At 43.2% G+C, this 13828-nt stretch overlaps 1 protein-coding gene across 1 annotated transcript; it reads left to right on the top strand.

Annotated features, from left to right (window-relative positions):
• Nucleotides 1–2014: 2014 nt before the first annotated feature.
• On the top strand, nucleotides 2015–13288 carry LOC112561541. The gene is made up of 5 exons (XM_025234097.1): nucleotides 2015–2533; nucleotides 4159–5907; nucleotides 9664–10136; nucleotides 10447–10537; nucleotides 11142–13288. The coding sequence occupies exons 2-5, from the start codon at nucleotides 4401–4403 to the stop codon at nucleotides 12722–12724; spliced, it is 3654 nt and encodes a 1217-aa protein (XP_025089882.1). The 5' UTR covers nucleotides 2015–2533; nucleotides 4159–4400; the 3' UTR covers nucleotides 12725–13288.
• The last annotated feature ends 540 nt before the right edge of the window (nucleotides 13289–13828 follow it).

Below are 13828 nucleotides of genomic sequence, written 5' to 3'. Positions count from 1 at the left end.
CCACAAGAGAGCTCGGTTTTAGGACGATGGACGGCCGGGGTGTGGTCTTCTAAGAGACTTGGCATTAATTTAGGTAAGCCTGGTAGGCATGGAGTAAAATCGCATTAACCATAATCTTCTGACAACGACTTATCTTTAACAGTGTGTGTACTTGGACCACGACGTCCGAGCTGTGACCAAAGAGGGCGCGCATCCTCTTTGCTGTGACTGGGACATTACTGATAAGAAACAGCAGGAGAAGGAAATCATGCTATATTAATCAAGGAACTCTAAAGATGCTCATGTAATTAGTAAGCTGTGGTCCAAAACCCTATGCTATAGACATTTGTTAATAGATATACACTAACACACGATCATTTTGTACAATGTGTAGCTATAGTCTCTTTATCTTATGAAAACACACACACACACAGAACAGTTGATGGATGAATATGAAAGCAGTGTGAGTGCACAAAACTGAGTCAAACTCTAAGAATATTAAAAGGGCGAATCTTTACACTTTAAAAAACAACTAATCTTCAATATTTTGTGTAAAGACCTCTACATACGGCTGAACCAACATACAAGTAAATCGAGATACGAGCCAAAACTTTGTGGAAATTTTATCCTTACGAGCGGAAATTTGCTATACGAGCCCGTGTCATTTATATGTCGTACATGGATGCAGATAGGTGGATTGCTGTCTGCCTACCAAGACTAACACTTAGCCTCTTGCGATATTCTCTGCTGTTAGTCTCGGCGAGCCTAAACAAAGAATGTGAATAAACCGGAAGCTTTGTAGTAGCATGCCTCGTTTTAGTAGTTAGATGGAAAAAATGGTCTGCCAGCAGTCCAGTAATAAAAGTTCGTGGTCGTAGGTAAAGCGCTGGGCAACTCTACTCACTCTCTAGTTTTGCCAGTCCCGTAAGGACAGTGTTGGCAGGAAGAAGCATATGATCTCCATGGAACAGAAACACGAAATCATTAAAGAGTATGAGCGTGGTGTTAGAGTAGTTCACATTGCCCGCGAGTAGGGTCATCGACGACATGTACAATTTTGAAACAGAAGGACCAGATCACGAGCATCACACCGGCCAAAGGGATCAGGGTTATCTCGAATAGAGGGTCGAATGTAAATGAAGAGATGGAGAGATTGCTGTTAAAGTGGATGAAATAGAAACAGTTGTCTGGAGACACAATGATGAGACGATCATTTGCAAGAAAGCTGGCATCATCTACAAAGACATGAAGGAGGAAAAGAGCCTGGTACTTCAGAATATTTTTTATTATTTTTTGTTATTATTTTATTTTTTATTATTTTATTTTCTATGGTATTTATATTATTGTGCCATTAGCATTTACTATATAGTACTGCATATGATACCATATTTACATATAAATTGTGTTTTTGTTGCTCTGTGTGTGTGTGTGAGGGGGGTGTTAAAACACATTAATTTTATTTCCTATATTTTATATGAGGAAAATAGTTTTAATGTACGAGGTTTTTTTTTGTTTTTTTTTTAAAAAACACCACTGCTGTCTTTCTCTATTTTTTTCCTCCTGAAGATTTCAACCTTTTAACATGTTATTACCTTCTTTCGTTGGGATATATATATATAGCTGCTGGCACTGCTTAAAACTCAAATAACCAGCCAACCATTCTCCGGCAGGTGAGCCTCTGTTCTTCATTGAAGAAATTTAAAGAAGACCACTCGTCAGTCTCAAGTAATTATCGAAGTGTTGCTTCCCTTGCTATCTTTGCTAAATGCATTGATAACACAAGAAAGGAAGATAAATAAAAGTTGAGCGCTGCGCTGTGAATATTAACAATAATAATCAATGAGTGTATATATATATAGATATATTAATAGAAGCTATGTTGAGATTCACAGTCTTTGTCTGCTGGCTACTGTTCTTGCCAGGGCGAGTTGGTATTTGACGGTATCGCATACTACTGACATTCACCAGTGTATTCTCAGAACGGACACAAAGGGATGTTTCTGCATCATCATCATCATCATAATAAGATTGTCCTTTAAATTACATAAATTGTATTCTCTTCAGTGGCGTTCTGGAGCTAAGACAACTGCCGGAATGTGCTACTAAAGATTCGTAAATGACAGCTTTGAATCCACAGCACCATGTCAACCTCTCGCCACTAGACAATCCTCGTTAAGAGGACATGATGCGCAGTTGGAGGAGGGAGAGGCTTCTTCCTGAAGACCAGGATGTAATGGCTGGACGACCTGCATGATCAACAGAGGAAACTCCCCACTACCACCACCACCACTACCAACATCACCACCACCACCACCACCACCTTCCCGAGAGCAAAGGGCATTTTGAGTTACCAGGCATGGTGACTGTTCCCTGATGTATTAGCTCCAAGCCATCGGCAGTTGACAACGGAGCAGTGAGGTAACAACTTGGAGCAACTTGGCCACAACACACAGGCTTAGCGAATACTTAAAGACTTCATTACCAACACATCAGCTCAGAAGCAGCATTTTATCTTAACCAAGATGAATAAGCCACATGACAGGAAAACCAAAAGGTATTAATTTTAAACTTATTTATTGTTATTTTATTCCCATTTTGTTCGATACTGTGTCAATACTGTGATACTCTCGTTCTATACTATTTTTACACAAACCATGGCTTCGTTTTTTTTTTTTTGTTTTTTTTTCTTTTCTTGCATCTTAGTGAAAAATATTCATTGGACACATTAGGTAGAAGGCAACATTTTATTGTACAGTATATCATTTTTTTGTTGTTGAACATTTTATGTTACCAGTCACATTTTATCTTTCTGGTTTATCCTTTCAGTTTTGAAGTATTGAAAGTTTTTTTTTTTTTAGAGACAATACTAACAAAAGTCAATTAATGTTTTGAAAAAATCATAAAATGTATAATTTATCCTAAACTAGAACTCAATATCTTTAGTGTAAACTCACTTAGCATACTTAAGTTCGGGCTTAAATTACATATTTATACTTTCTATTTGTAATAACTAGCGATTTCGTTAGGACTGTATAGTCGGAAAATTTTTGAATTCGTGTGTGTGTGTGTGTGCTTACATGAGTGTTCCAGGATTTGTACGATGGCAAATGTATAAAAATATCTTTGACTGCGCGTGTCTGCATGCTTGAAAGTCAAAGGATGGTTTCCAATGAGTTTACTTCTGCGAAGAAAAAAAGCACTGGGAACAAGGAAGTGCTATACAAGAATGCCAAAACACACACACATAGAGGAAGACGGATGTGAAATTTAAAAAAAAAAGGGCATGGTGGACGATGTAGCTGGAGATAAGAGTCACGATGATTGGCCCCTTCTCGTCCCTGAGACGCTCTGACCACTCAAAACCTTGGTCGGAAGTGGAAAAGAGAGCAGCCTCGTGCTCATTCACCCTTCTCTCTCTCTCCAGCCGCTAGTGTCAGTCGTGCCACATCCGGTTCTTGAAGTGTGCTGATGATGTTCGGAGCAGGGCTGCGGGCGGAAGGATGTATCCTCTGGAAGGGAGGCAAAAACCACTGAGAACACGGCAACGATGGCTGGAGAGAGGGAAGAGGAGCATGATGGGACACTAGTGTGTCATCGTAGTGTGTCACAGAGAGAACCCCGAGAAACACTGTCAAATAATTTATGTTAGACTTTCTTCCCAGTTGAAAATCAGATAGTTCATAATAATAATAATAATATAATAATAATAATAATAATAATAATAATAATAATAATAATAATAATAATAATAATAATAATGGAAATATGGAGCGTTTAAAGTTAGTATAAACTCTACTGTAAGCTAGTAAATTGCATAAATTTTGAAATGTTATTTAGAGGTGCCATCATGCTCACTACTGCAACATTATGTCGTTACTCGATGTATTTAACGTAATAAACTCTATAATCAGTGTGATCCCTTCTGTGATCATGCAATCAGTCATGTAACCAAGTGTGATGTGAGTCCTCTAAACGAGCCTGTAATCAGTCCTGTAATAGTGATCACATAATTAGTTCTGTAATCATTTAATCCCTCCTGTAATCACGTGATCTCTCCTGTAATCCTGTAACCAACATCTAAATCATCGTATTTTAGCTGTTATCATAGCCATTGATGTTGTACTTGTTTCCTTTTGTTCTCAATTTCATTTTTTGTATTTTTTTTCTTGATGTTTACAGACGACAAATGTAGTGCCACTTGACTACGCTTGTCCAGAGCTGAGTTCGCCACACCCTACAGCCTGACCTATGACCTCGCATCATATGTTCTGCTGGAATCTTGAATTTCCATTCTGCCTTGCAGTTTAAAGTTATTTTTGTTTCATTCTGCTTTAAGCATGCAAGATATTGGCACCATTCTGTGAAGAACCAAAGCCTCGCCCTTTATTTAATTTTTAAAAAATTTATTACAAAACAGCAATATGGCGTTCATGAAAGTCGCTTTTGGGGGTGATTTACTAGCTCCTGAAATTACTACTGCTGAAAGCTTCAGTTCAGCTATTGGGCAAATGCTCAACTCCAACTTCAGACCGACTGACAATATTGTGACCACAACCGCTCTTTATGTCAACACAAGCTTTGAGCAGGTCATCGACAATGAATTTTTTGATGAGCTGAACAAAAAGATGGCGAGATCGATGTTGGCCACGTTGATCTACATCAGCCTCCTGATGATCCTCGGCGTGGTGGGCAACACGATGGTGTTCCTGGTCTACTACAAGAGGTTCAAACCCAGCGCCACGCGCACATACATCCTGGTCATGAGCGTCTTCGACCTGCTGGGCAACGTGATGTCACTTCCCGGAGAGATCCTCGACATCCGGTTTTCCTTCACCTTTGACTTGCCCTGGCTGTGCCGCATCTGCCGCTTCATCAACAGCTTTCTCACCTTAGTCTCCGCCTTTGTGTTAGTGGCCGTGGCGAGGGACAGGTACTGCAAGATCTGCCGACCCCTGCAGAAGCAGGCGACACCTCGCCAGATCGCGGTCTCTGTGGCAGTCTGCATTGGCGTCGCCGTCGCCCTCACCATCCCGTTCGCCGTGCTGAACGGGCGTCACACTATCCCCACAGGTGTGACGAACGTCACGGGCGTGACGTGCTCCATCGACGACGCTTTCGTGTCGACGCCGTTCCCGATGGTTTACAACGCACTGATGGCCCTCGCCTTCATTATCTGTGTGACCATCATGGTTGTGTCGTACGTGGGGGTCGGACGTCAGCTCTGGCAGCACCGGAAGCGCTCGAAGAGCATCACCGGACAGGCCAGTCTGAAGACTCCCGGCGGCTGGCGTAAGCCGTCGTCTACTGGTGACACGACAAGCAGTTCCAAGAACGAATCGGCCAGCTCGGAGCTGCCGGCGAGCTCTGCTCACTCCGAGGAGATTTCCCTGGACTCTCTACAAGCCGGCGGCCATCAGTCCTCCCAGCAGCGGCGGCGCGCGCACTTTGTTCCGTGCTTTCCTCAAGCAGAAGTCCAGCTCCTGATAGTCGATGGCACCGACCGAAACCTTCGTCCCATCAATGCGAAGCCATCTGAGAATCGTGATTCATCTGTTGCTGCCGAGAACAGGTCGACTACACCCGTTCAGAGTCAGAAGAGTTCTTCCTCCTTTTCGCAAGCCGATGTTAAGCAAGGGAAGCAAATCAAACGCGCAAAAGCCACTTCTATCAAGAAGATTCCGAAGAGCACGACGATGATGATGTTTGTCCTCACCGCTGTCTTCATCATCAACTACCTGCCGCACCTCCTCATCATCATCGCACGCGCGGTGTCTGATGACGTGGGAAAGGGGTTGGTGGGATGGGAGCTGAACATCTACAACATCGCCCTCCGCTCCTACTTCTTCAACTGTGCGGTGAATTCGCTCGTCTACAGCTTCTGCAGCGCCAGATTTCGGCAGGAGTGTCGCAGTCTTGTAACGGGCAAGGGCAAGTAATCGACTCGACAATTTTTATGGTGCGCAGCTCGTCATCCCGGGTTCACTGTCCTCGTTCCTGTATCATTCCCTTAAGGGATGAGTACAAACATCTGACATTAAATAAATTGTCTTATTTTTCATGATCCTAGACAAGCATCGAATAAGAAAGATAAAACTATAATGAAACAGACCAAACAATTATCTCCCCTACGATAACTGCCCCAAGCCCATTATAATATTAAAACGGTCTTCTGAGGTACAATTTTTTTCTCATGATTCTCTAAGTGCAGGAATAATATTTCTTTTACTCTATCTGAAAACAAACTTCCTTTACCTTCTGAACCTACTTAAACATCACGATGAACAAAACAAACATCACTTATGTATTGTCACACCTCTCTCGTTGGCTGAAACTTTACAAGGTAAGAGTAAAGGTAAAGTCTACCAGATCTTTACTTGACGAACCCCTGGCATGCTTCATAAGCAGATTTTCCATCTTTTATGTCTGTTAATGTATCTCTAGCCGGTTGCTTGCTGATATGTTTTAGTCAGTGTCAGTATGTGTGTTATATACATTTTTTAATCTGTTTGTTTACTTTAAGTACTCTGTATTCCGAAAATATTTGTAAAGCTCATTGAATTTGCTGTACAGTGGAGAAATGCGTTATATATATCTGCATTATAATTATACCGCGAGCATCATCATCATCATCATCATCATCAGCAGCAGCAGCAGCAGCAGCAGCAGCAGCAGCAGCGGTAGCAGCAGCCATGAACAATCCTGATATTTTTGTTCTTGCTTTATGTCTTTGTTCTTTGTCCCAAATTTTCGGGGAAAAGTGTATTGTACTGAGCTTTACATTGTCAAGCTTTATACAAGAATTAAAAATGAATCACATGCTATAATATATATTTTAAAGGATAGAGAGAGGTGAGTGTAGTACAAAGACAGCTCTGTCGCTTGCTATATTTGAATTCAGACAATTTAACTTGTCAATAATAACAGATATATTTTAATGTAAGATGCTTTTGCAGCAGTCAATGTCTTACACGAACAGATTATTAATCCATGAAATGTATTTATTTATCCTTTGTTTCTACGACTGTACCACGACTGTTGTGGCGCACTGAACTATTTCTTTCACACACACAAGCACACACACACGCACGCACGCACACAGACACACGCACACACAGACACACGTACGCAGGCACACACACACATACGTAAAAGGTCGTGCACGTGCACACGCGCAGACTCGTGGTCTCACTCACTCAGGGCTTATCTGCTGGAACAAATGGCGCTGCACGGAGAGAGGAAGGATGTGTCTTCCTGCTGGTACAATGACAGTGATCTTGACTCTCACACACTGAGACTGAAGTACTGTCACTCCGGGTCATTAGCAAGCATGATGGTCAGCAGCAGCTGTTGATTGCCACCACAGTTTTTGAACGACTTGTATCATACTTGAGTGTGTGCGTACGTGCGCACGCGCGTAATGTTCCACTTTCAAATGCACATGTGGGATATAGCTTGAAATCTGTTCCAACGAAGGCGATCACAAGCAATCATTTGTTTTTTGCTCAAAACTATTCGTATGTGCGTGTGCGCGCGCGAACGCATTATTGACAATGGCGTTTGTGGCATACTTCTCTCTACACACATGTGTTCGTATGTAAGTTTATTATTAGAGGAACAGACTTTTTTTTAAAACACACACCCAAAACGGACTCCAAACACACAAACAAAGCCCCAACGGTCTGATAGGTGACGGCATCACTAAAGTCTGTCGTTGACCATCCTCGGTTCAGATGTCACCACTCGTCATCGTGACGTCCCGTCTTCCGTTAGCGTCAAACCTTTCACGTGCCTGACCTGCTCGCGGTCCGAAGAAAGTCTTCCAGTGATAGGCTTCGGATGTGACCCTTTGACCCCAGTGGTGGAAGTGCATCCTCTGACGATCTGACTGCCGGCGTCACGGCAGACCCTCTGCAGCTTTTGCCTTCTGCTCATCGTAGATACGGGACTGTGCATGGCTGGCTGCTTTTCCTGAAGGATGTTTACAGCTTGGATGCGAACTGTCTGTCCGCGACACCGTGAACAGTAAGAATTGCTTTGTCAAAGTCTTGTTTTTTTTTACATCCTAAGTTTTTTCCAAATATTTATGACGAAATCTCTGACAACAATAAAGCGAAATAACTATTGTGATCTTTAATTTTTGAATTGGAAATATTTGAGAAAATGTAAGCATGTAGGTACAGCCATGCCCCCGTATCTTTAGACAATGTTCGTGATATAGCGCACTCCTAAAAAATGAAAAGAAATTAAAAAAAAAAAAATGGAAACACTGGACAAGAGAGAACGGGTCTTACCATAGGCAACCCAGATGCCCATAATCCTCGTCCCACTCCAGAATTCACCTCTATTCGGCTAGTGTTGTCGCTGTTTGTATTGGTTGCTGCTATCTGCGGAGTTCAGTATTCTACGCAATTTGCGTGGGTCTTGGAACCTATTGCCCCCGGATATGGGGGTCACTAAAGTGCATTGAGACAACGAATAAAGCCTTACAGCCTTTCCATATTTCTGGATGGGCATTTTTTCAAGAGCACAAATAGGTTCTGAAGAGGATGGACGCATTTCCTCGATTGCTGCTATCCTCTCTTTCACAAGATCTTTAGTCTAAATCAGTATCAAGAAATACTGTTTTGTTTTGTTAGTTTTGTAAGCAGCAAATCATTCGCTGACCCTGCTTGTGTTTATGTCTTTATTTCTTCTCTTCAAGCAAACAAATCGCACAGTTTGAGATTCCGCTGTAAGGGTCTGTACTAAAAGCCACTACATTTTAATGATACATGGAGATCCTGTGTGTGTGAAAGAGCGTTTGTTAGGTTTCCTCTGCTTCCTAGCTCTCTTCATCAAGTGGACACACCACCCTCCCGTAGGATTGCTGCTGTGTCCTAGCAGTCGCACTGTGCTGCTTCTAACACCAGCAAAAACCGCAGCAGCGAAAAAATTGTTTTATTGTCTCCTTTCAGCCAAAGTGTGTTTAAACCTCTGAAAAATTACCCTGAGTGTTTATGTTAAGCATGTTAAGCCAGGTGTGCCAAAAGTCTTTCATCTTGTTGATAAACTGATCTATAAGCATAGAAAACTTTCAAAAAGTTACTTAAACACACCTTTGAAAAAATATTTATCAGATTGACTTCCTTGCGTGTACGTGTATACGTACAACATGCATGTGTGTGTATGTGTGTGTGTGTGTTTGGGGGGGGGGGTATATACGTGTCCATATTAAGACAGCAAAATATTCGAGTGTAGGAAATGTTCAACCCTGAAATGGCGGCTAACGTCTCGTCCATGAGTGTCGTGCGCAGTATCACCTAGTTACAACTAGGGTAATGATTACTGATACAGGAATTAATAATGGTTGTCTGAGCATCGTGGATTGGCGGTTTGCGTTCATTTTCCGTCTTCCGGTTTCAGATTTGAATAACCTGCCGAGATATCCGCTGCTGCCGACAATCCAAGACAACAAAAGTCGACTTTAAAATCTTCCGCATGGACTGATGGCTGACCAGTGACCACTGAGTACTCGGCAGACCTCGCAAAGGTCAAAGACCTTATGGTTCTCTGCAGACCTTTCAAAACTGAGATCCTGTGCATGTTTTATACCAACTGTAAAACTCTCTGGAAGTGTTGGAATTCCCTTCAAACCCTGACGAAACTGTCTGCAGATCGGGAGACTTTCCATCGAGTGTGTCTAACATTCTCTCCTCGAGATCATGGGTTATTATCCTCTGTTGATGGAAGTTATACCTGACCCCAACAGCACACGCTTGTCAGAAAAAGATGCTCGTGATTTATTGCATCGTGAGGAGGATGAGGAGGCCTTGGAGCTTCTGCCCTCCTTGGTGTTCATGGGCCTCCAGGCCATCGCGGGCAGTATGGGTAATCTTCTGGTTCTGCTCGTATACTACAAGAGGTTCCGGCCGAGCTCCACCAGGACCTACATCCTGACGATGAGCGTCTTCGACTTCCTTTTCAACGTGATCTCCATACCAGGGGAGATAACAGATATCCGTTTCACGAAAACGTTCAACAACCGCTGGCTGTGCCGGACTTTCAGGTTCTCCAACATTTTCCTCACGCTCGCCTCTGGCTTTATTCTCGTAGCTGTGGCTCTTGACCGCCGTAAGAAGATTTGTCTTCCTTTGAAGCACCAGTTGAGTCCGAAGGAGGTGAGTTCAGTTTGCGAGATGTAGCTGTAAGTTGTGGTGATAGTAGAGCTGGTAGTGGAGGTGGTGGTGGTGGTGGCGGATTGTGACTGACTTTAGAGGTCGCATAAAGTTGGTGGAGATGGTGATGGTGACAACAGCGACGGCGATGTTTGCACGTGTAAAAATATCGATGAAAAATAAAGACAATCTCAATACTAATAAGAGTGGTAGTGAAGATAAGCTACAAGATTTTAAATAAATAAATGCATGAATATGTTGTTGTCTTCGTATTTTTCCTTGTTAAAAGCAGTTTTGTTTTCCTTTCTTTAAGGTCAAGAGGTCAGTATTCTGGTGTGTATCTGTGGCCTTTGTTATCGCAGTTCCATTTGTTGTCCTCAATGGTCGCCATACTGTCCCTACAGGTTTGTAATATTGTCACAGCTATGAAGACGGGTGTGTAGTGCGTGTATGTATTAAATATGGTATACATGCATACGTCTGTTTGTATACATTTTTATATGGACAACTGTAATGTAATTTTATCTTATATACGAGACTAATATGAAAATGTAACTCCACCCCCCAGCCAGTATTCACTCAGGAAGAAAATATGTCAAAAGTAAGCACAAAAAAAAGTTCATCTTTCGACATGACGAATGCAATGCAAAGGGAGACTTTCTTTGGGGTCGTTATGAGCAATTTTATTTAAATAAATGGCTATATAACCCGATGATATCTAATATGCAGCCAATTAGTTAAGTATTTAAATTACTGTAATTATTTCAGTAACTGGGTATTCTCTCAGCATAAAACCTAGGTAGCTGTGTTCATGACTTTCATACCAAGGTATTATCACACTATTTCCAAAAACGAAACTAGTAATGTACAAATGGAAAAGGTAGATAAGTACATTGATGCCCTAGATCGTGGAACTAGATTGACTCTATCCATAATAAAGTTTGTATTTACACTATGAAGCACAAAAACATTTTGAACATTTTATAACAGGATTTTTGGTCTCCTTAGGTAATCCCTATGTCAACGGTTCCACCTGCTCCGTGGACGACAGATACATCCATACTCCATTCCAGCTTATCTACAACGTTATTCTTGCCCTGGTCTTCTTCGCATGCGTGGGTACTATGACAACGGCCTACGTCACGATCGCGAACAAGATAGTGCAGCATAAGCGCCAGTCGGCAGTGTTTAGTCAGAGCGAGGCTATTGGCTTGAGAGGGCGCTTTGAAAGCGTGGCCATGTCGGAAGCTTCAGTGAGTTCCTCGATGAGGTCTCATGTTCATGTCGATAACCGGCACGAGGTTTCGTCAGGCCCTGACGACGAAGTGTTCAACAGGAGGCCTTCGGTGTCTTCCGGGTACGGGGACAGTCACGCCCCTTCTCATTCTGCTAGCGAAAGCCACGCCCATCGCCCCACCCGGACCAGCTGGCTGAAGTTCAGGCGCCGGCACAAGATGAAGACGCGACGCAGCTCCGAAGGCAAGGCCACGCCCACCAAAGCTCACGAAGAGGAAATGGAGTCGTTGGCGGATACGCAATCGGAATCAGAAACCCAGAAACTTCACCACCACTACCACCATAACAACCCCCACCATGAGGACGGAAGGCTCAATGGAAGTGTGAGTAAAAGTCCTACAGGTCCAGCAAAGAGCAGCCAACCTCAGTCTGACTCTGAAGAGAATCAACTGCGCGAGACCCGTGTGCAAAGTCTAGCTCGCGGCCTCTCCGAAGAGTTGCTCTGCTTTCATCACTCCAGCAAGGGGTTAAAACACATCGAAAGAACTCGATCATCCAGCGAAGGTGACGTGCCTGTTGGAGATGAAGTCAGTAGTGTTCTCCAGCTTGGACCGTTCCAAGGAGATGAATCCCCGGACAGGACTGAAAGGGACAAGAAAAAATGCGTAGAAAGAGACTTAGAAGAAAATGGCTTAGAAATGAACTCAGAACTCAGAGTAGACAAAAGCAGTGAAGCCGGCAAGACAGGTCGACTAGGTCCACGGGTCGACTTCGTAGGCGACGTTGGTTCCGAGCCTGGACAGCAAAAGTCTTTGTCATCAGTGAGGTCGGAGTCTCCTACAATGGCGTCCAGTGGAGGGAGGGCCAAGAGCAAGTCTGTTGTCACAGTTTCCTCAAGTCCCAGTGGCAGCATGCGCGGAAGCGGCGGCAAAACTGACTCCCTGTCTCGCTTCGGCGCCTTCGTCAACGGCAGCATCCGCCGCCTCCGCTCCTTCGGCGTCGACGACAACGACAACATCAATGGCAGCACGAGGTCGGCATCGGGCGTGCGGCGGCGCCACACGAGAAAGCGGATCCCTGCGCGCACCACCTGGATGATGTTCGTGCTGACGGCGATCTTCATCATCAGCTACCTCCCTTACCTCACCATCACGTGCGTGCGGGCCGTGCACCACTCCATCGACGTGGACCTGACCGGTTGGCGGCTGAACCTGTACAACCTGGCCCATCGCTCCTACTTCATCAACAGCGTCACCAACCCCATCGTGTACAGCTTCTGCAGCGCGCGCTTCCGGCAGCAGTGCCGGCGCCTGATGTCGTCGAGGGACGTAATGTCAGTCAGTGACAAGTCGTGATTAGTAAACAAACTGATGTCATGTCGAAGTGACTTCACGACAATCAGCAAGTCATGATAACGAAGAGAGATCACAAATCGTGATCACAAGCGGACATTGTGTCGGAGACAGGTAAAAATCTTGATTATAGATGTCGTGTTGATGACAAATCATGATAGACGTACGTGTATGTCATTTTTCTCGCTAACAAGTCGTGATCGTCAAGTTACACAGGGCAGCTAATAATAAAGTTTGCTTGTATAGTGCAATATTTACATCAACAATCAGTTTATGTCTCATTGCGCTGTACAGTAACTGTTACATTGATGTACAGCGAAGGCTAGATGCGTTCAGGTATTGTCATTGTGCAAAGGCAATCTGATATTTCACTTAAAGCAAACAAAGAAAATTAATATGTATGAATGTAAAGAGCAATTTGAGAATAAGGTGGAGTTCCAGTGAAAATTAGTCCTCTGTGCATTACTGAATTCTTAAAAACATGCATGTATTAACAAAGTTAAGTATGAAATATTCATGTTCAATGAAGAGTACTGATTAAGTGCAATAAAATATATAATTCGTTGATATTTTTTGATTCATTGATATTCATTGATTTTTTTAGTAATTATAATAATAAGTTAATTTGTATAGAGTAATATTTCAGCCAAAAGGCAAGCTCATTGCGCTGAACAGGATCCACATCCAAATCAATTCACACCTCAGAAGGTTATATGCAAACCAGCTTCAAAACAGAAGAGGGGAGAAAACGCAGCATAAACCCCTGTAAACATAAAGAATCAATTACTTTCATAAAGAAAAAAAAACATGACACAACGCAGAAACAAAATCAAGGAGAGCCGATCCCCTCAGCCTATCAGGCGAATGGACAAAAGCAGAAATAATCCGCCATCTGAGACAGCAAGGATCACCTGGTCTCCGAAGACAAGGTTGTCCTAAGCCGGTGGACGGAGGAATGCAACGTCCTTTACAGCTATCTGTGACAGACCCAAGGATCCCTCCATGACAACGAAGAGAATTATTTTAAACTCTTCCTTCTCTGGTTGTATTCCCCACTGCCTCAGTAACTCTCATCCAGCGCAGTGAACTACACTGACAGTCAAGTCT

Source organism: Pomacea canaliculata, linkage group LG4 (assembly GCF_003073045.1).
Source record: "Pomacea canaliculata isolate SZHN2017 linkage group LG4, ASM307304v1, whole genome shotgun sequence".
Lineage (NCBI taxonomy): Eukaryota > Metazoa > Mollusca > Gastropoda > Architaenioglossa > Ampullariidae > Pomacea > Pomacea canaliculata.
This window is presented reverse-complemented; position numbering and strand designations above follow the sequence as displayed.